At 40.2% G+C, this 26,077-nt stretch overlaps 1 protein-coding gene and 1 long non-coding RNA gene across 2 annotated transcripts in view; both read left to right on the forward strand.

The window, feature by feature from the left end:
• The first annotated feature begins 3,989 nt into the window (after positions 1-3,989).
• Positions 3,990-26,077, forward strand: part of LOC138740495 (U3 small nucleolar RNA-associated protein 14 homolog A) — a 30,693-nt gene continuing 8,605 nt past the window's right edge. Inside the window, exons 1-10 of the mRNA XM_069893230.1 lie at positions 3,990-4,294; positions 8,251-8,326; positions 11,178-11,248; positions 11,674-11,735; positions 13,750-13,898; positions 15,297-15,452; positions 17,175-17,294; positions 20,136-20,230; positions 21,097-21,220; positions 23,412-23,489. Coding sequence (XP_069749331.1) covers positions 4,005-4,294; positions 8,251-8,326; positions 11,178-11,248; positions 11,674-11,735; positions 13,750-13,898; positions 15,297-15,452; positions 17,175-17,294; positions 20,136-20,230; positions 21,097-21,220; positions 23,412-23,489 — 1,221 coding nt within the window. The 5' untranslated portion in view covers positions 3,990-4,004. The remainder of the gene's footprint in view (positions 4,295-8,250; positions 8,327-11,177; positions 11,249-11,673; positions 11,736-13,749; positions 13,899-15,296; positions 15,453-17,174; positions 17,295-20,135; positions 20,231-21,096; positions 21,221-23,411; positions 23,490-26,077) is intronic.
• LOC138740496 (uncharacterized) lies at positions 4,302-7,899 on the forward strand. Its single transcript, XR_011342952.1, has 2 exons — positions 4,302-4,523; positions 5,135-7,899. It is a non-coding gene; the product is annotated as an uncharacterized lncRNA (long non-coding RNA).

Below are 26,077 nucleotides of genomic sequence, written 5' to 3' on the forward strand. Positions count from 1 at the left end.
TCTTTAAAACAGCCCTTCTAGCTATTTGTCACTCATAACCAAGGAACAGCTGTGGGAGTTTTAACACAAGAAAAAGGCGGTCAGCGACACCCAGTAGCTTTCCTTTCCAAAATGATGGACCCAGTGTCTCGCGGATGGCCGACGTGTATCCAGGGAGTAGCGGCTGCTGCTCTGTTGGTAGAGGAAGCACGTAAACTTACTTTTGGAGGAAAGATGACTGTGTACACCTCCCATTCTGTGAGTGTTTTATTAACACAAACTGCCCATCGATGGCTGACTGATTCTCGCATATTAAAGTATGAAACCATTTTAATGGTTGGAGAAGATTTACAGTTTGCAAAAATTAATAGCTGCAACCCAGCTCAATTTTTATACGGCAGTGAAACAGAGAAAGAGGTGGAGCATGACTGTGTCGAATTGACAGATCTTCAGACCAAGACCCGAGAAGACCTTTGCGATACTCCGCTGGGAGAAGGATATGAATTCTACATTGACGGCTCCGCCAGATGTGTTGACGGAATGAGAAGAAATGGGTATGCTATAATAGAAGGAAATACTTGGAAAGTAGTAGAATCCACGAGACTACCCGGAAGCTGGTCAGCACAATCCTGTGAACTATATGCCTTGCAGAGAGCCCTCAGAATACTGGCAAAGAAAATTGGAACAATTTACACAGATTCCAAATACGCATACGGGGTAGTGCATACCTTTGGTAAGATCTGGAAGGAGCGTGGTCTAATTACATCAAGAGGAAAGGAATTGGCACACGAACAGATGATTACTCTGACTCTAGAAGCCTTAACATTACCCCAAGAAATAGCAGTGGTCTACATACCAAGCCATCAAAGGGGAGATAACCCGACAGCAATTGGAAACAGACTGGCTGATGAAGAAGCCAAAAGAGCAGCCATGCAACAAGAAGTCCGTTTGCTGACTTTAATCCCAATAAGGCAAGGCATAAAGACAGCTCCCATTTTCACTGCTAAAGAAGAAAAGAACATGGATCAGCTGGGCGCAAGCCAGTTACCTGATGGAACATGGAAAACACCAGATGGAAGAATTGTTCTAAATAAAGAAATAACTCGCAATATTTTAAAACACCTGCATCAACAGAGCCACTGGGGCACCCAAGCCTTATGTGACACAGTGCTTCGAGAATATGTGTGTAAGGGAATCTACACCTTGGCCCAACAAGAGGTGCAAAATTGTTACCTATGCACAAAAATTAATAAGAAGATAATGAGGACAGGGACCATGGGAGGTCAACCATTAGCCATACGCCCTTTTCAACGTATCCAGATCGACTTCACAGAGTTACCTCAAGTTCAAAGATGGAAATATCTGTTGGTGATAATAGATCACTTTACCCGATGGGTAGAAGCCTTCCCAACAATAAATACTACAGCCTCTACAGTAGCTCGCCTCCTCCTAGAGCAGATAATCCCCAGATATGGTATAATGGATTCTATAGACTCAGACAGGGGTCCACATTTTTCTTCAAAAATCCAGCAATTGATTTGTGATGCATTACAGGTCTCTTGGAAATTACATACCCCTTGGCATCCACAAAGCTCAGGGAAGGTCGAGCGTATGAATGGAACACTAAAAATCCAATTGACAAAGTTAATGGTGGAAACTAAAATGCCTTGGATAAAATGTCTGCCCCTAGCCTTATTGAGAATTCGTACTGCCCCACGAAAAGATGTAGGGCTGTCCCCTTATGAAATGATGTTTGGGCTTCCCTTCTGGAGTACAGTTGAGGGGTGTCCCACCTTGGGGGAAGGGGATATATTTGTTAGGAACTATTTACAGGCACTGTCACGCTCTCTTACAGATTTACGAAAGAGAGGACTATTGGCACAAACACCGCCTCTAGACTTTTCTTTACACAAAGTGGAACCAGGAGACTGGATTCTTATCAAGACCTGGAAGACTGAAAAACTCCGGCCCCAGTGGGAAGGTCCATACCAAGTTCTCTTAACTACAGAAGCTGCAGCACGAACAAGAGAGAAGGGGTGGACACACGCATCCAGATTTAAGGGACCTGTAGAGGCGCCACAGGACCCTGATACGAACTCAGATTGGACTTGTATTCCTGGAGAAAAACCTCTTACCTTACGATTTCGCAAGAAGACTTAATTCACAATGTTATTGTTATGTTCTTTGATTTTTCTTAGTTTGCCTATGTCTTTATCAGGTGTGAAATGTAAGATGATAATGTAAGGTTTCCTAAACCTCAGACTTGGTTCTTATCTACTGTTTTTCAAACTAATTGCCTACCCCTGTCTAATAGCAGTATTCAGTTTTGGAATTGTACCACTTCCACCATCACTGGACCATACCAATCAAATCCTGTTCTTAAAAGAGTTTGGGAAAGGGGATATGGAGTATCCCCAAATGGATTATTCTGGGTATGTGGTAATAAAGCTTATACTCGTCTTCCCTCACAGTGGAGTGGACCTTGTTTCCTAGGAATAATCCGCCCAGAATTTTTCCTTCTACCCCACGATCACGGTCATAAATTAGGCGTGAAGGTCTTTGATACATTACATCGTGAACCCCGCTCTACCACGGTACATTTGGGAGAATGGAGAGATGAATGGCCTCCAGAGCGCATAATTCAATATTATGGTCCCGCTACATGGGCTCAAGATGGATCTTGGGGTTATCGTACTCCTATATATATGTTAAATCGCATAATTCGCTTACAAGCAGTGCTTGAAATTGTTACAAATCAAACAGCTATAGCCCTGCAATTACTTGCATCCCAGCAAGGTCAAATGCGCTCTGCTATATATCAGAACCGTCTAGCCCTAGACTATCTCCTAGCCACGGAAGGAGGTGTATGTGGCAAACTTAATTTGACTAACTGCTGCTTACAGATTGATGATAATGGAAAAGCCGTTCGTAAAATCGCTGATAATATTCGTACATTGTCCCATGTACCGGTTCAAACCTGGCATCCTTTCCCACAATTTAATTGGATGGACAAATGGTTTGGAGGAACCTGGTGGCGTACCTTCTTGTGGGTCATCGGAGGTATTTTATTCCTCCTACTTATTTTGCCCTGTATTATTCCCTGTCTACGCAGCCTGGTGATTTCCATGGTCGAACAAGCTATGCAACCAGGGGGGATGGGAGACCCTGTAAGACTTTTATTTCAGCGTGAGATTAATGTATCATAAAACATTTCTCTTCCCTAGCTTAGAATCCCCATTCATATCTATACATATATTCAACACATTTTAAAGAGAGAAAGGGGTGGATTGTGATATAGAGAATTTAGGTTAAAAAGACTTAAGTTAAAATGTGATGATTAATCATAAACAGGGAAGCCAGAACGGACAGAGAGTTTACTAGCAGTCAAGGACAGAAGGAGCTGCTGAATATGTTTTTTTAAACCTATCTTTTCATGGTCATAGTGAGAGACATGCAGGAGACAAAGGATTGATAAGAAGTGTGAGAAACAGAATTCAGTGAATGTAGAGTTCACAGCGTACGTAACGAACGTGATAATTAATAATGCAGTTATACTTAGAATGTTTTTGTAATACTAACCAATTAAGACAGTATTAATAAGAAGGGGAAGGGCAAATAATAAAGGTATAAAAATCAATGCACTGTATGTATCGGGGCTTAACTGGTGAGAAACCAGTTGAGTCCAACTCTGCAGACTTGTAAATAAAGCTTGTCGTGTCATCAGTTTTAAAGAGACTCATGTGTGAGAAGTTTTATTTCTGACATTGATGAAGGGCTCAAGCCCGAAACATTGGTTATGTATCTTTAACATGGATTAATATTGTTTTATGACTTAACATTTAACTCCTATTTGTGTAAATCTGCTCCATAGTCTTGGATAAACTGTGTATTGCATCAGTAGTTATGGTTTGACCTGCGGAGTTTCCCCAGCATTGTGTCTTTACTTCATCCACGGTGTCCGTAGGCCTCTGTGTTTCACTGGCTGTCCTCGGAGGTCAGGGCTCGCTGCGGTGGCCCAGGCGAACATGTTTAACGAGACCCCCTTCCACCATCACCCACCTGGGGTTCTTCTTCCCTCTCTAGAGCGGCTCTCCTCCCTCTACACTCTCAGTCCTGCAGCAGAACCCCCAACCCAGCGCTGGCGCCCGCCCCCTCCTCCTCCAGCTGCTCCATGCGCGCTTCCGGCGCGCCGCTCGGTTTTGCGACAGTGCCAGGGAAGGGCTCCGCTTGACGGCAGCGGGTCGCGTCACGGGCCCACGTGCTGCGGCTGCAAAATGGCGGCGACGGCCGTGCAGGCGGCGAAGACTTCAACCAGGTGAGAAAGTGGTCCCGATATACGGGACGATTTGTTTTCCGGGCTGTAAGTCGTGCCCCAGATGTACGGAAACGGGAAGATATCGGTATTCAGATCCTGTTCGACGCAGAGATGGTCGAGAAGGGGTGGCCAACCTGTCATGTGGACCAACGAGTGCGTGCCGGTTAATTGGGCGGCTCGGCCTCGTGGGCCTGTTACCGTGCTGCAGGTCGACCGTAAAAATTAAAAGGTAGAGAGTCAAAGCCGAAGTGATGGAAGCAGCCCTCGGATCCGGCTCCGATTTCCCCTATCAGATGAGTAGTTGGTTTGGCAGTTAGAGAAATTACTGATGGTTGGTCTCTTCAAAGCGAGCAGAAACGTTTGCTAAGTGTTGCTGGGGCGGGTGGGAGACTGCACGTTGACCAGCCTGCTGCTGTTTTAAAATAAAGTTGGTCGGAGGTTGGAAAATATAACCTTGGATGTCAACTGAGTAGACAATTCTTTTAAAGGTAAATATAATGTGTCTGATGATTTTTTTTTTGCATCACGTTTGTCACCATAGTGTTACAGAACATTTTCGTATTGGCTCTTGCATCGCTCAATAGTTTTTCAGTAGTAACAATTTTTCAAATTCTAGGATGATGAATTGATCAATTTAACGAGACGACCTCTGTTCTAACAGCTGTCATTCCAGTAGTAAATGCAGTGGCTTGAGCATAATGCAGCTTTTTCTACATTTAAAATTTCTGCCAGAATCTATTCTCTCTTCAACTAAACTCTTCAAAATCCTTCTACCCTTTTCAAATCTACATTTTTGATCATTGAATTTGATAATTTTTAATGTATATATGTTGTCTCTAGATGACAAAAGACAAAGGAGGAAAAACCCAACACCCAACCCCAACCAACCAATTTTCCCTTGCAATCGCTGCAACCTGTCCTGCATCGGACTTGTCAGCCACAAACGAGCCTGCAGCTGACGTGGACATTACCCCTCCATAAATCTTCGTCTGTGAAGCCAAGCCAAAGAAAAGAAAAGATCCAAGTATATTAATGCTGGAGTAATAGTAGCCTACATCAACACAATATGGAGCAAAGCAGTCCTTGACATTCACCAGTCCACCACTACATTCCCTCACTCCTACAAGATAAGTGCATCTGTACTGGAATCTATCCTAATAAACAAAATTCTACTTCTTGAGTCTTCAATAACCACTTACATTCTTCAACCAAATAAAATCCACGACCTCCACTATTGGGAGGACAGGAACATTGGATATATTGAGACAGGGCTACCCCAATGTCTTAAGCTATCTTGACCTGAACAAGTTCCTTCATTGGCATTGAGTGAATATCCTGGGTCTCTTCTCAACAGCTGTCTTGAAAGTGACTGGTGATGGGTAACAAATTGTCACCTGCTCAACAGAACATGTATCACCAGAATAGATGATTTAGTAAAGATATTTGTATCAGCAGAATAGATGATTTAGTAAAAATATTTAAGGGTTTTATTTAAACAGAAATTGTGGCAGCATTGTTGATGTGTTTGTAGCTTTTTGAAACTTGTATGTGGCAGCTCACAAGGCATCAATTTGCTAATAATGTTCTCCAGATGTAAAGAGAGAAACATTCCACCAAAACATATCCAACCACAAGCAGATCTATATTCCTTTATTGTCATGTAATAAAGACAGTGGAGTATTACACGGAATTAGCTTTCATCTGCCGTAAGGCAGAAATTGCCTGAAGTGCTTCTTACAGTTTAAAAAAAAAGATAAGCAAAATAGAGGCCCTGAGTGTTTGTGGATTTGTCTCCAGCACTGCCACAGCCACACAGAGTCCAGTCCAAACCATTGGCAACCTGAGCTCCAGATCTGAACTTCAGAAACAATCCGGAAACCTTCAGCCCATCAACACTCTCTCGCATTCATTTTGCAAAACCTGGTACCCCTTCCCCTTCATCTAGTCTTGAGCCAGTTTCACTAAGGAGTAAATGCAATGCCATCTGCTCTGTGCTCTTTGCATGTATTTTTTGCTGCAATGTTTATTTGTGTTAGTAAAATTTGTCAACTCAATTTCAAGATCATGTGCCAAAATGGACTGCTTATTGTTAGTATGGAATACAATGACAGATATGAAGATTGTACTAAATACTCCGACTTCATGTATGTAGCCTGGCAGAGTTCCTTTGATTATGTATCATCAAATGAATAATTATTCATATTGCCATCCTCTGGCAAGAGCTTTTTTGTATGATTATATTTTGCTCACCTGCACTATTTGGCCTGATTTTCCTTGATCAATAGTAAAATCTGAGCTATACACTTATGCCATTTACATTGCACATACATTCTTCTCTGCTGCTAATAGCTTTGCTTGGTGCAAAGCTAATGATATTTCTTTTCATTGCAATCATAATAGACAATAGGAGCTGGAGTAGGCCCTTCGGCCCGTCGAGCCAGCACCGCCATTTTACAGATCATGGCTGATCACTACCATCAGTACCCCTTTCCAGCCTTATCCCCGTAACCCTTAACTCCTTTGCCCACTAGAGTCTTATCTAACTCTCTTTTGAACATAATCAGCGAATCTGCCTCTACCACCCTCTGGCAGAGCATTCCACAGATTCACACTTCTCTGGGTAAAAAAATATTTTCTCATCTCCGTCCTAAAGGGCCTACCCTGTATTCTTAAACTATGCCCTCTAGTCCTCGTCTCCCCCATCATTGGGAACAAGTAATCCGACTTCCCCCTGTCTATCCCCCTGATAATTTTGTATACCTCAATCATGTCCCCCCTCATCCTTCTAAACTCCATCGGATACAAGTCCAGTTTTTCTAGCCTTTCAGCATATGTCAACCCCGCCATCCCTGGAACTAACTTGTAAATCTGCGCTGCACACCCTCTATAGCTAGTATGTCCTTCCTCAAAATTGGAGACCAGAACTGGACGCAATACTCCAGGTGGGGTCTCACCAGGGCCCTGTACAACTGCAGAAGGGCGTCTCTGTTCCTATACTCCAATCCCCTTGATTATTGTGTCTCCCTCCCCACTGGGCAGCCCCCGTCAATTTCATGTGGTCCAGGTGAATCGAAGGGGTTGTTCTCATCCCACCGGTTCTGCAACAGAGAAGAGGAATTACCTGTAGTCCAGGTTCTGCAGTTCGACCACACCGCGCCGACTTGAAAGTCCAGTTCCGCAAAAAGAGACACCGGGGAGAGCTGGAGGAACATGACACAGGAGATGGACAACAAGCGCCTGGTGGTAGTACTGCAGAATGATTCGAATTTCCATCCCAGACGTGCCTACACCAGTGAAGATGAGGCCTGGAAGTCCTATCTTGAATACCCTTTGACAGCTGCTATAAAAGCCATGATGAGCATTAATGGTGATGAGGACAGTGCTGCTGCCTTAGGATTGCTTTATGATTACTACAAGGTCCCCAGGGACAAGAGACTGATGCCACTTGGTAAAGGAGCTGATTCACAAGATGATCAAGAGAAAATAAATTGTCTCACGTCATCTGATAATCATAAAATCTGTAAATTGTGCTCTTTACACAGCTGTATGAATGTTAGATAGAACTATTTTGTGACAAATAAATATAAAACTTGATTTGCCTTAAACTGTACTTTGATAATTTAACTACTCAAGATTATTAATTCATACTACAACAGAACTTAGTGGGTTTAAAGTGAACATTTAAGTTAAATTGCTGCCCACATTCCCTATTTTGATATTTGAAATAATGTCCTTTGTCCTCTGGAAACATTCTAAATTGTTTCTAAGGTGAAATCAGGAAAGGGTATCTGTTAGTCTTAGCTTAATTTCATTCAAATATTCTGCTGACTTCCATAATTTCAGAAGCAATCATTAATATTGCTGAGATAAGTCAACATTATATGGCTTTTACATAGAATTTTTTTTTCAGAATTAGTATGGATGAACTGTGAATAACCATGAAACTTTCTTTTCAGGGACTTACTTTTCCTTGGTGTGGAAGAGGAGGATTTGTTTAAGACTGAACATCACTTGACCGCCAGTGAAGATGAGGTAATAAGTTCTGTGTTTCAAGGAAGTTTTTTTTTATTTAATCATCACTTTTGTTTCTTTAACACAGAGATAAACAAACTGTGCCTGATGTATTCTATCCATCCTTCAAAATTTGGAAAACTGGATTTTACAGTTGATGTAACAGATTTGTTTTTTGTGCTTTCTTATTTGGTGTATTTAATGAAATTTCTGATCGAGTGAGAGCTCTGTTCATTCCTGTTGCCTCCACAAGCAGGAAGCCAAAAAACTAGAATGTCACCTGATTATGCAAATTAATGGAAGTCATAGAGTCTTACAGCACGGAACAGGCCCTTTGGCCCAACTGGCCAATTCCATTCAAGTTGATGTTTTGGCCTAGTTCCATTTGCTGGATTTGCTTCACATTCCTTCTAAATCCTTGATATCCATTTAGCTATCAAAATGCTATTTGAAAATTGAAATTATACCTGCTTCTATAGTTTCCTCTGGTAGCTTTTTCTAGATACAGACCACACTCTGAATAAAAAAAGATATTTAAGTTTCTCTTAAATCTCTTTCATCATGCACTAAATATATATCCCCTTTTAGTTCTAGATGTGTCAACCCTAGCAAAAAGACGGACATTTGCTTTTTCTGTGCCCTTCATGATTTTGTAATACTCTCCAAGGTCACATCACTACTTCCTATGCTCTAGGGGATTAAGACCCAAATTCGCATCACTACCTTCTCTGCTCTAGGGAATAAGGACCCACGGTCAGATCACCATCTTCTCTGCTCTAGGGATTAAGGACCCACGGTCACATCACTACCTCCTCTGATCTAGGGAATAAAGACCTACGGTCACATCACTACCTGCTCTACTCTAGGGAATAAAGCCCAGCAACATCTGGGTGAACCTTTTTACCTCTTCCAAATTATTGGTGTCCCTCTTATAGCTGAACAAACAGTACTGAAGCCAGTACTCCAAATGAGGTTCCGCCAATGCCATGTACAGTTTGGTCATGAGGTCCCTCTTTTGCCCATGAAATTGTAGCGGGCCGCCAAACACACCATGCCTGAAGTGGTGATCCAACACTGGAAGCTCACAGCCCACACAGCCAGCCGAGATGGGCTGCGCTCTTCGAAGTTGGTGCCTGACTCAGCAGCACGCGGCTGCAGCGCCCTACTCAGGTGGCAGCCAATCAAGTGGAGCTAGGGAAGCAGCCACACCTGGGGATGAGAGGGGCTCACTGATTGGCTGCTCCCCGGATAGCAGTAAACAACTGATCCCAGGAAGCGGATCGTAATGCCACCGATCGCTACAAAATGTCCTTTTCACCACCCTGTCCATTTGAGTTGCCACTCATGGAACCATGCAGCCGTATCCATAGGTCTCTGTTCCACAAGACTGCTCAGGGCTTTGCCATTTACTGTGAGCCTTTCCCTGATTTGATTTGTCCATCTGCAACACCTTACACTTGTTAGAGTTAAATTCCTTTTGCCATTTCTTCGTTCCCCTTCCCATCTGACCTAGATCCTGTTTAAACTTTTATATGCTTCTCCCTGTCCACCGCACCTCCAATTTTGATGTCAACTGCACATTTGTTCATCATGTTAACTACATTGCTGCCCAAGTGGTGAATATAGATAACAAACAACAATGGACCCAGTGGCACACCACTTGTCACAAGCCTCCAGTCAGAAAACACTGTAATGTGTATAACATTGTTACCTCTGGTACTAGCTTCCAACCAGATTTCAATCCAATTGGCCAGCTTACCTTGGATGCTGTATAATCTATCCTTCCAAATTAACCTGCTGTAAGGGACCTTATGAAAGCCCTTGCTAATGTCCATATTTATAATCCCTGACTTCATTAATCCTCTTGATCACCATGTCAAAAAATTCAAATCAGATCCATGAGACATGATCTCCCATACACAAAACTATGCTGACATCCTCTAATCAGTCCCTGCCTATCCAAATGCTGAGGAATCCTGTCCTTTAGGATCCCCTCTCAACTTCCCACGACTGACATTGGGCTCAGTGGCCTCTAGTTCCCTGGCAGGTATTTGCTGCAGACTTATTTTATGACTAGTGGTGAAAATAGGTCCATAGAACAGGGCACTAAGTTATCAACAGCAAAGAAAAAAAAATCAAATCAGGAATCTGTGATGAGTGGAATTTTTGAATCATTAAGAACTTGAGACCCCAAACCCACCAAATGTTTAGATCAAGTACATAATCTTTTATCTGAAATGCTTGGGACCAGACACTTCGGAAGTTTTTGGTAATCGAATAATAGCAACAGCAGTACGTTAATTAATTGCTTTGATTTCAGATTCATGCAAAACAAAGGCACTAGAAGGATCTCTGGATAGTGGTGGAGGTGGTTGTGGAGTGTGGAGGACCGGTGGGTGGGGGTAGTGTAGGTGACTGGTGGCCATCTGCATTGAAGAAGTCGCCTCAAGCTCACAGGCAGGAGCAGGGACCTTGGGCTCCCGGCACGTCTGACTGGTAGGAGCACAAAGTCATGGTGCTGGATGGGAGTGGGTTGCGTCAGGTCATGTTTGGTGCCAAATGCGAGCTTTGGGGTGCAGACAGCATCCATGGAAAAAAATGTTTGGTTTTCAGAATTTAGGATAAAAAAGTATGTACCTGTATACATCCACTGCCCCACTATTCATTGCCTTACTTATTTATCCAGAAAATAATTACCTGAAGTGTAATATGACTCAAATTTTGCAATAGTGGTCACTTTTCCTGTGGCAAAATCATCTAGACTTAAAAGTGGCTGCAAAATGTACATCAATGCGTACAAGGTTGACTTTTGACGCTGATGATAGAATCTTCTCTTTGTGGAATCACCAACTCATTTACTATTTCTTTTCAGGATGGCAGTGACGATGAGAGAAAGCACCAAAAGCTGCTGGAAGCGATTAGCTCCCTCAGTGACAAAAAAAGGTAAGAAAATCTAACATGTACTGTAAATGACAGTACACACTGACACGACCTTGATGTAACACATGGAACAGTGTTTTTAACACTACTAAACAGTAAAGGGAGTTGACAGGCAACTAGTGATCAATTGCTTATGTGACACATTTGTGAAAGAATCTAAAATAAAATTATTAATTCATTGCATTAAGCATTCTAAATTGTTCCACAATAAAGTGATTGAAACACTGTAGGTAAAGAAATGTCCATTGTACTTTTGTAATATTATTTTCTAACATTAAAAATTGAGAATATATATTCTATAATATGCATTTGTTTGTGTTATTAATATAATTCAATTATCTAAGTAAAACTTCTGAGCAAACTGAGATGACAGCTTCTTGCCATAATCGACAATTACACCATGATCTTCATTCTCATTTCTGAACCAGGAAGAAGACCGAGAGAACAGAGGCTAGTTTGCAGGTTTCCGAGTTTACTGTCAACTCAGAAGGTACAGCACTCTTGAAATTTTGTGCCCAGTCTACTCCAAGACAGATATCAACATGTTATGCACTGAGTTTTTATTTTATTTTGTCTTCATTGATTTCTTTTGTCTACTTTTTCAAATTCATTCCTTGTTTGTGTTCATCTTGAGTTCCACAATGGGTATGGTTTCCCAGTAGTTCTTTATTTGCTTTCACCGGTAACAATATTTAAAATTCATTTAAATCTTCTTTCCTCTATTTGTTGCCAGGTCTTGAAAATAGTAACTTTAAGTTACCATCCAACATGATCATGGTTGATCATGCAACTCAGTACCATATTCCTGCTTTCTTTTCATGTGTCTTAATCCCTTTAGCCACAATGGCCACATTAACTCCCTTCTGAATATATCTAATGAACTGGCCTCAACAACTTTCTGTGGGAGGGAATTCTACAAGTTCACAATTCTGAGTGCAGAGGTTTATCCTTCATCCTTGTTCTGGACTTTCCCAACATCAGGAACACTCTTCCAGTATCTTACCTGTCTTGTCCTGTTAGAACTTTGTATGTCTCTAAGATTTCCCTCATTTTTCTAAGTTCCAATGGATATAATCCCTAGTCTATTCAGTCTTTCTTCATACATCAGTCATGCTAGCCCTGGAATTAGTCTGGTGAGCTTTCAATACTCTCCCTTGGGTTTACTTGTCATCCGATTGTACCAGTGCAACCTGATGAAACGGCGTTATCCAGTCCATGGTGCAGAACTGTTCAAATCATCGTACATACACAACACACATACAGACAAATGAGACATAGACACAATACATTTATTAAGAATATTTATTTTAATATATAGCAGAGTCACAGAGAGTTTTTTTAAGATGTTATTCAGCAGTCTCACTGACTGTGAGAAGTTGTTCTTCAGCATGGTGGTTCTGGCTCTGATACTTCTGCATCTTTTTTCTGACAGGAGTAGCTGGAAGATGCTGTGTGTGGGATGATAGGGTCCTCAATTATTTTTGGGAGCCCTCTTTAAAGAATGATCCCAGTAAACCCCATCAATTGGTGTGGGTGGGTGGGAGGGGGTAACCCCAGTGATCTTCTTTGCTGCTTTTATGGTCCTTTTGGATCCGATGCTCTACAGCAACCATACCACACTGGTGCAGCTGACCAGAATGCTCTCAAATGGAAGTTAACAGAACGGTGACCAGTAGCTTTGACTGCCTCGGCCTTCGAAAGAAATTTGGTTGCTGTTTCGCCTTCCTGACAAGTGAGGGGGTGTTATTATGTATCCAGGATAGCAAGAATGTCACAGATTAGGAAATCAAAAATGCAAAAATATTCAAGTTTTGGCTTCACCAAGACCCAATACAACTGCAGTGAGACCTCCAAGCTTCTACACTCAAAACTTCTCACAATGCTTTCAGTAGCTAAGCCACTGGAAATTCTCATTTGCTAAGTTAGCCCAGTTGAGCCTGCTGTAAAAAAAAATAATAATTTCATTGACTAAAAAGTGAAACTTTAGCTGTGTAATCCTGACGTGAATAATGTTTGCATGTCAGCACTTAATGGCTTATTTTCAATCGCACATTCTCCACCCAAGAAAGTAGAAGCATTGTGCATTGATTCTGATATTTTCTCTTATGGAATATCTAACAGTTATTTAGGTCAGCCATTTAAGACAAGCTTGAGCGCAGTAAGTTTGCAACTCTTTCTGACAGGGCTGTGGAAGCAGAGCCTTTGAAAATTTTAATATAGAATAAGAGAAGAGGTTAAAAGTTACCATAGGCAGACAAGAATGCAGATTATCCATTACTATTAAATGGTGGAGCTGGCTTGAAGGGCTACTGGTCCCTCCTGTGGTCTTAATTGGTTTGCCAGTACAAGTAGGATGGCATCTGATGAGAATGTAAATCTTTCAATTAAATGCATTGCAATATTATAATCCTTCTTGGTGGCTATGTTGTAAGTTATGTTGGTTAATCATTTTCCTGTTTAAGCTTCTATGACTGATTTTTTAATCACTTCCCTGCTCTTTCTAGGTACTGATGAGAAGATTGATATATCCGATTTAGTGGGAAGCATCAGGTCATCTTCTCCTTCCTTAAAAATTGTGAAAAAACAGCTCACAAAATTTGAGAAAACAAACAAACCACTGGACTTGCCCCTGAACAAGCTGCAAAGTGAAAAGGTGAATTAATTTAGTGTTCAAATGCTGTATGGGAAAGGTGCAAATAAATGTTGCCTTCTGAAATGCCATGAGTTTAGTTTGCATCAAGTGGAACAAATGTCAGTAGAGAAATAGTGATCATAAATTAGATTATCCATGGAAAAGGTACACTGTGCAAACCAGAATAAAATAAAATGCATTTATTTGGCCATGAAGGAGGGTCTATTTCAATGGATTGAAAACCAGTTTGGCCATAGAAGGTTGGAATCAAAAATTTGTCGACAAAACCAATTGAATGCAAAATACAATGGATGCTAGAAATCTGAAATAAAATCAAAGTTTTAGAAGTACGCAAAAGATCAGGCAGGATATGCAGAAAGAGAAATTTAATATAGAAGAACATTGATACTGTTGGGAGGAAGAACAAAGAATTAAATACAAAGAGTACAATTCTAAAGTGAACTAAGGGCATGTTTGCACAAATGTTTGAAGTCGAACAGAGTAAATTCAAGCTTAAAAGATATACAGGATCTTGGGCTTTATAAGAGGCAAGGTGTAGAAAAGAAGGTTATTGTTATGAACATAGTTTAAGTACTGTATCCAAAATATTAGACTGTATTCAGGGTCATCAGCTACATGGACACCCTGGGTATGTTTTCCTTCGAACAGAAAAGTTGAGATATTTGGTATAAGTGTTCAAAATCATGAAGGGACTGTGGACTGAGCACAGCAAAACTGTTTAAATTAATAGAAATAAAGAACACCTTTAAGATTAATTTTATTGAGGCCAAAGATAGGATGAGGATGGGTGGAATAGTTGGTGTAGTGGTTAGCACAACACAGTTACAGCGCCAGCGATCAGGACTGCGGTTCAAATCCTGCACCGTCTGTAAAGAGTTTGTACGTACTCCCTGTGTCTGTGTGGATTTTCCACGGGGGCTCCGATTTCCTCCCACCCTTCAAGATGTTCCGGAGGTTGTGGGTTAATTGCGTGTAATTGGGGAGCATGGGCCAAAAGGGCCTGTTACCGTGCTGTATGTCTAAATTTTAAAAATTTACATGCTCCAAGTAAATGTAATCTTTCAAAAATAAATTTGGTAAATTCATGAAGGAAAAATGACACCGTGGGAAAAATAGCCTCCAAATGGAAATATTTAGATTGTTCTCCCAAACACTTGACATGGGTTTGATGGGAGAAACAGCCTCCTTCTGTGGTGTGTAATTTGAATGTTTCAGGTTGAAGGCTTTCCTTGGACTTTGTTGGTAATGAGATTGGCTGTAACCAGATGTAGAAAACCTTAATCCATTACTTCTGCAATAGATATGTATACTGAGTGCATGAAGTTTGATGGTCAATGGCCATTAATCGGACATAATTTCAGCACTCTTTAAATAATATTTGTATGTTCCTCTTGAAAGATTCAAAGGATTTTGGCATATGAGAAAACAGGAAAAGAGATTACAAAATGGGATCCAATTGTTCGTAAGAATCGGAAAGCAGAACAGCTCACCTTTCCATTGAATGAGGAACCACTTGCTGTCAAACCAATGGAGGAAGTAATAAAAGGCTGGAAGGTATATAACGTGGCTCATGATACTAAGAGGATACTTTGAACGCTGCTGCATATATTGCATCAGTCGGCCAAGAGGGAAATTTCCCACATTCACTTTGCTACCTGATGTGGGTTGGATTCAGTTGATCTTGCAAGCAAGGAGAATGCTGCAGCTGGTTTTTATGGGTTGGGCAAAAGAGGAAAAAGTCAATGTTTAGTTATTGCGATCTCATTCACTCCTCCTTTTGTAAAGGTTGCATAACCAGAGAATTGCATTTGTCTTGATTCCCTATTTTGTGGAGTTGCATTGATACTTACGGTCAGGGTGTGCTTTATTAACAGCCACGAAAGAAGTATAAAACATGGTACATGGAAGATGCAAGAGCTCCCCAGGTTACGGAAGACCTGACTTAGAAAATTTAGTTTCAGAAATGCAGACATCTTCAGGAGTTATACAATAGGGGTAACAGTTAATTCAAATGGCAACCAGTCTTCAAAAATTGTTCACTTATAAACTCCCCACAGTAATTTGACACTATGCTCTTTTAAGAATGCAGCTGGCTGACTCATAGTTGTCTTGGAGACTGGTTAAGCATCATCTGCAATTGACAATTCTTTTAAATCTTTCCACACAGTCTGGCAAGTAATTAGCATTTCTAATCATTATCTTTGTAAATACATTTCACCCAATTCATGTTATGATTTTAAATTAATTCTATGCTGTATTACTGAATCAACTATCATTGTTTACCTGATCACAATAATTATTTTGAAGATATTGTAGTTGGAGAAAAGCCCAAACCTCACAAAGGTCCTGTAGTTTTTCATAATCCACGTCGTGATTTGTGACGTACCCACGTGGTATCTCTAAATTTCAATAAGATTCAAGATTCCTTTATTCTCATGTAATTGTGCAGAACGTGTAATATGTCACAAAATTACTTTCTGTCTGCCCTAAGGCAAAGAGTTCCCGTTAGTGTCACCTAGCATCTCTTACAGTAAATGACAGAGAAGCATAAGTAAATCCCTTCAGTCACTAAGTGTCCGTCGATGCACCTCCAGCACACCCACATCTGAAACCGCGTTTGACTCCTGTTCGATTCATCATCAACCCTAACTTCAGATCGAAATCTCTGACTCACTCAGGAAGCCGACAGCACCCAAGACCCTTCGGGAGCCCTCTGCACCCTCTCGAAACCAGTCTCCAGCATCCCACAGCTCATGTGAGTCCCCCAACTGTTAAATCACCCTCATCGTCCTGTAGGTCATCTCCCCACTGCTCCCCTTGTACAGGTGCTGCCATCGTGGGCACAGATTTCTGCGGTTGCAGGATTTTACTTACAACTACTGTTGGCTCCTTTAACGGGCCATTTAAAGTCTGTACAGAGCTGCCAGCATTAGGACCTGGCGATTGAACCCTTCAGAGCAGCACTGTGTCTCCGCTCTCCTGGGACTGCACCATCTGATCACTGCCATTACAGCAGCACCATTTTTTTCCCCCATTTTCCCTCGGCTCCTTTAATATTCCCATAATTCCTACATCTGAAGCAGTTAGGTATTTAATGATTAAGGCGCATGTTGGGCTTTGGGTCACTACTCACTATATTTTTTCTAATGTGCTTCCATGCTTTTCTTTCTGTCCTTAAGCTTGTGTTGCAACATGAATATGAGTCGCTAAGAGAGTGGAGAATTATTTTATAAACATCTTAAAATGATTGATGCTTAATTTTATTGTCTGTTCTAGGCACAGACACCTTTGGAAGAGGAAGTTTTTAACTTGCTTCACAAAAACAAGCAGCCAGTAATGATGCCTGTTGTGACTCCTCGAGAACGGGCTTCCCTGCGAGCTATGTGCCTGGAGGAGGTATGTTTCATATTTTAATATGTATGCTTGTTTTCTAGAAGCTCTACCTCTTGCGTACTGATTTTGCATCACTAGATGATTCAGATTGGTCTTTGGGCAAGAGTAGTGGAAACTTGGCAGTGGTCAAAAGGTTCTGCCGCTATGATGGTCCTACTTGAAATCACTTAGTCCATTCCCTATTCAATTCCCAATATTGTAGGGCTGGAGTGCAGCACCAAATTAACAATATCATGAAGCAAGAGTAAAGGGTTGAAGATTTGAGTTTGGAAAATAATCCTGGGGTGTGATTGTTTGAGTTTGAAGTAGAGTGGATGGACTTTGTATTGAACATAATACTATGTATTGAACATAAATATGATAATGTTATGTTAGTTATAAATCCTTGAAACCAATATCTTTTGATTGAATAATGGTATAGAAAAGTAATTTTTTACACTTGTTCTCTTGAGCAATGAATGATCAATGGCTCAGAAAGGAGAGCCTGCTGTTTGGGGAAATCTGGATAATCTGTGTGACTGCTTCGTGCTAGTGCATGGTGCTCAGAGCTGCTATCCACAGAGTTTGAGCTCGTAACAAAAGAAAATTCTCTGGGCGTGGGAGAGCTGTACATCTAAACAGAGAGAGATGAAAACAACAGCTTCAATCGCATTCAACAGGCAATGACGAGAGAGACTAGATACTGATGATGTGGCAGCACATAGAGTAGATGCTGTCAGTGCCCATAAAGTGTTCACCGTGAGCCTAGTGTGCAGCCCTGGGGGCCAACATCTCAGCTACACCATTCACCTCATCCACCTATTACCAGACTTTGCCAACAGGCTTTGTGCAGCAAAGCTTCTAGCCAGGCATCAGCAGCAAAGGGAGGGCAGTGATTCATGATAGGTTTCTGGTACAGCAGGTCCACAACTGTTGCAGATGTTATTTTTAAATACCGGGAAATCTGTAAATTGCATCTCAAGATTGATAAATTGGCCTCGCTGCAGCTGAAAGCTTTTACTTCTGGTTTATCTCTGCCCTTTTCCATAACTGCTACGATTAGTAATCAGCAAGATGCTCTTCTTTGAATCTTCAACCTGCCCAACTCCATCCTCCAAAACAGTTTAGAATTGACCCTCTTGTTGAGTTTATTACGTACAAATTAAATAAGTGCCAAATTAATTTTTAACCATTCTATCCCTTCTATACTTTTCATGCTGATTGTATTCCATTTACTAGTTGATGTAACACAACATTCCTGGTTACAACCTTTCAGGGAAGAGAACTAAAATGGAAAAGCAAATTGTGAAAATCTCATGTACTGTTTTATTTTTGGACTTGTCAGAAATTTGCTTACATATTTGTTGTTCTGCCTCTCTCTGGCAGTCTTGAGATTCCTTGGCACACTCTCCAGCAGTGTGATTGTTCTTTGGACAAGATGGCTTTATTTGATGATCATTATTCCCAATGAACCCTGACTTTCTTAAATTGCTGTTGCTATTCAATTCCCATTTTAATTCCCTTAAATGTTTTCTCTAAAACATATGCTGAATGGTCATTCTGCCTTCCTATCTATTTGTGCCCTCAGCTCATCTGCCTTGTTCACTAAATTCCTTGCATTGAAGCATATAGCTTTAAAGCAGCCAGTTTGGTTTTGGTTTTCTCTGCCTCCTGAACTTGGTTATTAATTTTAAGCTTGGTAATTTCTAAGTCTTCTGAACCTCTAACCCCTGCCAAGCCAGTTTAAATCCTATCCTAACTCTACAGCTGCCACACCACATCCCAACACAGTGTCTCTTCTCCTAACCATCCAATTTCAAATCTTGCCATGGTATTGATGATGCAGTTGTCTAACACAGAAACTCACTCTTTGGTCTACCATGTCCATGCTCATTATGATGACTATCTAATCCCATTTGCCATGCAAATAGCTTTGAGACATTGTATCTTCCTCTACCACTTCATCTGGCAGTTCTGTGTAATCACCAACCTCTGTGCAAAAATTTGTCCCTTAATCTCTAAATTTCTCCGATAACCTTAAACCTGTGCCCTCTAGTTTTAGACTCCTCCACCCCAGAAGAATGACTTTATCTACTCTATCTCTACACCTTTAAGGTCACCACGCCACCTCCTCTCGTATCCAGTCTTTCCTTATTACTAAAGCTGGCCATTCTAGTCATTGTGTTCCAGGATATACAGCTGCAATATCACAACCTAATTTTTACTCGGCCTCAGGCAATGAAGTCAAGCATGCTAGATTCCTACCCATCTGTGTCCCTGTTTTCAGGGAGCTGTGAAGTGGCACAACACTTCTGAGCTCCCTGCCATTTAATGTACGTGGCTTGTTAGTGTTTAGCTCCCAAAATCTTTACCTTTCACGGATTAAATTCCATTTGCCACTGCTTGGCTTAATTTTTAAACTGATCTACATCCCTCTGTTTCCTTTCACAATACTCTTTGATATCAACTACTACACCAATTTTTGTGTCCTCAGCAAATGTACTAAGCAAGGGTACCAGCCCCAATCTCTACATTATATAGACTTCCAGTCAGGTAAACATCCCTCTTTGACTAATACCGTCTGCCTCATTTCACCATTCTGAATCCAATTTTTTAACATTGCCAGGACACCTTAAATCCTATGTGCCTTATTCATATTACAATACTATGAGATATGGTTGCTATAAAGGATGATATTTGTGTTTCTAACACTTTTTAAAATTAATTTCTGACATGAACAGTTCAAGTCACATGGTTCTCAGGAACAGAACCCTATTGTAACATGGGGACTTCCTGTATTTGAATGATTGGGCCCACAGGAAAACTGGACTTCAATTCTAGGTGTGCTTTCTTGTTTTACTTTAGGCAAAAGAGCGTCGAGCTGAGCTGCAGAAAGCAAGAGCGCTTCAGTCATACTATGAGGCCAGAACAAAAAGAGCAAAGAAAATCAAGAGCAAAAAGTGAGAGTTGCAGTTTATTAATTGAGAAAATCTCTTTCCTTGTTGCTAATCAGCCTGATCTTATTGCATTCATGCTTTCATTTTTGTACACCCATCACCTCTGGACCTTTACTCAATAAACTCTGAAAGCATAGAATAACAATGTTAATTATTTTATGACCTGAATGAATGAGACTCTGTAGTTTAAACCTTTAAGCTGGTGGGACAGAGATAGATTTCCAATCATTGATATTATTGAGTTAAAAAGAGTTCTTAGAGAGCTGATTACCAAACTGTTATGGTGAGTTTGATGGGCCGAACATCAAGCCTAACTAGAAAATGTCATTTGACATAACAGAATGTAAATAACAAAATAGGTTCTGAAGATTTGTCTCTTCTTGTGCATCTCTTAATCTTTTGGGCTGTATTATGCATTATTTATACGCACTGCTTGCATGCCATCTTTGTTCACAAATTTCAGCATTTGATTCTGGTCTGTATGGCACCTGATATCCATACTTTCCCAAGAATATGACAACATATGAATATTTAATGAGAACAAGGCAAGTTCAGCTGGAATAATCTGTGATGGTTCAGGTGTCTAGATTTCTACTGAAATAAAATAAGATGAAAAAAGATTAAGTGAATAGCAAATGTCAGTTGAGAAAATTCAGTCATCCAGATATTGAAACAAAACCAGATATATACCAAGATTAAGCATGTGACACAGTTAACATTTTAGATAAAGAAATTTGAATGAAGGTTTATGTCCATATCTGACCAATTCATATGTTCACTGTGATTTTGTGCAAGATAAGATTTTGAAAGCCTAATTAATCTGACTGCTTGTAGACCATTTAATAAATGGTGAATATTTGCATTTTCAGGTACCATAAAATAATGAAGAAGGTTAAGCACAGGGATATTTTGAAAAAGTTTGACGAACTAAGGAAGACTAATCCTGAAGCAGCTCTTGAAGAACTGAATAAAATGGAGCAAATGCGAATGGAGGTGGAAAATCACATCTGATTTTACTCTCTTGTATATCCAATCTACACACTTGCCATAAGGCCATTATTTGTTTATGATGTCCAAAGTGCTAGCTGTTTTAAGAATTAAGTACCTTTTTTAATTGGCAATCCTTAGTTGCTCTTGAAATAGGGGCATGTTGAGTCATTTCAGTAAACACTTGAGGGTAAATCGTATTGTTTTGCATTTGAGTCGGCTCTAGGCAAAGCCAGGTAAAGGCAGTGGGTTTCCTTTCATGAAGAATATTACCGAACCACATTTTTTTTCTTAAATAACCTTTCACTGGCTTTATGGTCACTTTATTCCAGATTACTTAATTCACCGATTTCAATGTATCTTGTTCCTATGGAATTTGAACTCTTGCCTCGTGTGGAATGATCTTCCGGGAGAAATAGTGGCGGCGGAGTCAATTGTATTATTTAAGAAAAGGTTGGACAGGTATATGGATGAGAAGAAGATGGAGGGTTATGGGCATTGTGCAGGGAGGTGGGACTAGAAAGGGGTGTTTGGTTCGGTGCGGACTAGAAGGGCCTAATGGCCTGTTTCCGTGCTGTAATTGTTATGTTATTTTTTTAAAGTCTGGATTAACCAAGTCTCAAAAACGGATTTCAACCTGAAACATTGAACATTTCGCCCCATGGAAGCTTACCTGACGAGTCCTTACAGCTTTTCATTGTTCACTCAAGATTCCAGTATCTGCAATGCTTGTGTTTCTCCAATGTAACCACCATGCCTTTAATGCCACATTATCTGCTAATTTTTTAAGGTTTTTCGCTGCTATGACATTGATTCAACAATAATCGGTCATAAACAGAACATTTCTGTGCAGAAAACAATGCCCAATTCAAACTAAAATTCTGCTGCTTACTCTTGAAAGTTATCCCTCCACCCCTTTGTATTCATGTGTTTATCTAGAATCCTCTTGCATACTATGATTGCATCTGCTTCCACCACTACTCCTGGCGGCCCGTTCCAGGGAACCATCACTCTCGGTGTAATTAATTGAAAGATGGATTTTCTCTGCACATTTCCCTCTCCCTCACCTTAAACATATGTCGTCTGGAATGTGATGTTTTTATCCTGGGGAATTAATTCTGACTGTCCACCCTCTCAGTGCCTCTCTATCAGGTCACCCCTTAGCCTCCTGAAATCCAGAAGGCTGCATTTACTTATGTGGTCATTTTCAGTGAGCTATTTACCAAATCCCCAGATCCAATGAGACAGTGGTTGGTGTATTTTTCTTCATCAATTCTCCTTCCTATTCCATGTCAGGTCTTCAAAATTCCATAATGATCCAGTATTTTGACATTTTCTCTTCCTTATTACACTGTCAACGATTTACTATCCACATTTTGAACTGTCAATCCACCTGGGCATCACCACTGTTGGTTTCATCTGCTTCATTGTTCTATCCTGGCAGACTATGTTTCAACAGTTATTATATTTTGATGAGCCATTTGCCAGAATTTATGTTCTGTTCAATTATGCCTTACCAAGTAAACTTTGGACTTAATCTGGACTTAATCTCCTGGAGTTCTTTCAGTGGGAATTTCATGATGGCAAATTTGCTGGTCTAATAAGTGTCGCGCTCCCACTTTCAGTGTATTTAACAAATAACTGCACGGAAGAGAACAGATAATGAGTGCAAGTCTCTGACATGGCCTATCATTCACAAGCCAGTAGATCACTTGCTTGTACAGTATAGACACCACTTGCTCATTGTCTTGTGTAGTTTTAACAATGTGTTGATGTGTGTTTGCTTCTGCTTGCCTTCTGGACAACATTTATTCGGTGATGCTTATTGTTATTGATGCAGTAGTTGTTTTTTTTTTACTTTAAAAATTATTTAAACTGGGCAAAACAGGCCAGTAGTGATGTCCATTGACCTGCCAATGAAGACTTTAGTTTCATTAACATAATCTGTCAGTGTGACACAAATGAGGAAAATTAGGATTTGCGATCTGAGGTTGAAGATGATTTGTATTTTTTTACTGTTGAGGTTGGAGATTATGTAGCATGTTCTTGGATCTTATAAATATTTAACTTGTCACTGGAGTTTTGACAGAATTTTGACGAGTGGGAATTTCCACCTGTATTAAGTGATGGAAAATGAATGACATTTGTACTTTGCAAATTGAGTTGCTGATGAGGGAACTTTTTTTCTCATTGTTAGGAAAGAATGTCACTCCGCCACCAAAACAGTGGAAAGTGGGCCAAATCTAAAGTTATCATGGCAAAATATGATACAGAGGTGAGATTTACTTTTGGAATTGATAACTACTTCATAGAGTTTTGCTGCTTGAATTGTGACTAAATCTGCTCAATTTTGGCCCTGCAGCAAATTCTTTAAGTACAAGTCCACAACGGTTTATTCAGCACTGTTTTTATTTGCATTCATGGTTTTCTAAGCTTAAGGCTATTTTCTTCCGCATTGCAACTGAAATAACTGGAGAAAATTTGTTTTAAGTTGTGACGTGGTTTTGTAACACTTCAATTCAATTTGTACATTTGCATGTATTCTACTAAAAATTTAAGGTTAAAATGTGTATTTGTACAAGGCGTCTACAGTATAAAACAATGTCATTTATTTTGTATGGTCTTATCAGCTCTTATGTGCAGAGATTTTATCCTTGCATTAACACAATGAAGAGACCTAATATAGAAAACTTTACCCATTTGAATGTCATGGTCTTAATTGATCAGAACCTGTATCCTGTTAAAGAAACAAAATCTGGGGGAATGTTGTAGGTGATGTGTTACTGCTACAGTATATGGGAGCTAATGAAAACCACTGTGATTCATTGTGCACACTTTTTCAGTAAGTATCTTCAGCTTGAGAAATTTCAGCTTTGAGTTGATATCCTGGTCTCAGCTTCAGATACATTCATACTTCAGAAAGGATTTGCACTCTTTAGATTTAGTCAGTTCAATGGTATAAAAGAATTTAGCAGTTGTGGGCATCCGGAAGATAGTATTTGAGGATCTTCATCTTTTGCAGTTGTCCAACAGGGACAGAATTCTTGTAGCCTTTATGGATGAAAGCTGCAAGGAGGTTGAGCAAATTGACCACAGCATGGTGGTCAGTACCACTCTTTCAGTTGGAGGAGTGAAAAGGAAATATTAATGTTAGAGGAAGAGATATTTTGGAGGAGAAATAATTGAAGTGAGAATTCATGGCCAAAGAAGGAGGTTCAACTGAAGAAATGAGAGCAGCTAGCAGTGAAATAAACCCCACAAAAGTATTATTCCATGATCTAAGAAGTATCAGTAAGATCAGAGTTGAATTTGGCTCAGAAATTGGCAGGTGTGAAATAGGTTACAATTTATGGGCAGAGGCAACATGACAAGGGAAAAAGGAGCCGTTTCATTGAGATGACTACTCACGATAGCAGGAGAAAGGAGTTTGCAGGGCATTAATCTATAAAGTATAAGATGTGGTAAATAGGCAAGACCTGCAAGGTGTAAGATAATATCTCAAGTTTTGGAAGTGAATATTTAAAAAAAATTAAGTTAATTCTCTACTTTGAGATTGTACTGTTTGTGATGGGGAGAGTAAATGTTTAACATGGAGGGTTGGGTTTCAATCATGTGTGCCCTATTGCCAGGACGGTTTCAAATTTCTTGTGTTCGAACTGCGCTCAATCAGATAGATGTAGGGTGTTCCATCTCACACCTTGTAGAAGGTGGAAAGATCCAGGAATTCAGTTGAGTCATTTCCTGCAGACTGAGGATCATTGGTGACCCACAGAGTGGGGAGGAAAGAATGTTGCTGCGATTCCACAGGTGGAAGGGATAGGCTCCCTTGATGAAGATGCAATCAAAAGCAGCTATCCATTCAGTAGCACATGGCTGGGTGTTGTTTGGGACATTATATTTAGAGGTGGACTGCTTCCTAATCAGTGCAACTGTGAAGAAACTGAACACGTGAGCATCCCCACTACTGTCCTTTATGATAGATAAAAAGGATGTTGATGAATCAGATGGAGATGTTTCAGCCTGGGATACTGTGCACTGGTGTTTTGAGGCAGTGTTGATTCCAGCCATTGGAGACTTTGGTCTTTGATTATTGAGAAGTACAAATTTTATTTGGAAACCTTCATGGCATTTAAAGGAAGTGGAAGATTGATACTATTCTACTGAGTCCAGTATGATGTGTTTCACTCCAGGAAAGTACTCTAGCTGTCAACCAAAAATTGCTGGAGGAACTCAGCAGGTCAGACAGCATCCACAGTCAATGTTTTGGGTCCAAACACATCTGCACAAGGTTCCAGCACCTGCAATGTTTATGCTTCTCTGAAATACTCTTACTGTCTGAATGCTAAAGGTCCTGCCTTTCCATTGAAAGCATTTTGACTGAAAGCCTGAAATGTGTTTGTTTTTATTTACATCATTGATTTTCTACTGGTACAATTTTTAAACTTTTTTTTGCAAGAGACAGTGTTGCATATGTCCGTGATATCTTTCCCCTAATGTTCAACATTTTCTAATATATGGCACACAATGAAATCCAGTTATCCATAATTGAACAATAATTTTTTCAAATTAATAATGCTAAAATTTTAGGGCATGTATTGACACTGAAAATGGAAAGAGTGAAAATTGTTAGGCTTAGTAGTGGTTGACTCATTTTATTCTATTTTTTTATTTTTAATATTACATCATAAAGGAAATAAACCTTGCTTCTGAATTAAATTGGTGGTAAATAAATAGATAATTAGAATTTAATAATCTAATTAGCCTGTGGGTATAAGCCCACCCTCTGCTGGGCACCATGACGCATCATGATGTCACCCTTCCATATATATTGCATGTTAGTCAAATAGAAGTAAAGGATGAGAA

This window comes from Narcine bancroftii, chromosome 8, assembly GCF_036971445.1.
Source record: "Narcine bancroftii isolate sNarBan1 chromosome 8, sNarBan1.hap1, whole genome shotgun sequence".
Taxonomy (NCBI): Eukaryota; Metazoa; Chordata; class Chondrichthyes; order Torpediniformes; family Narcinidae; genus Narcine; species Narcine bancroftii.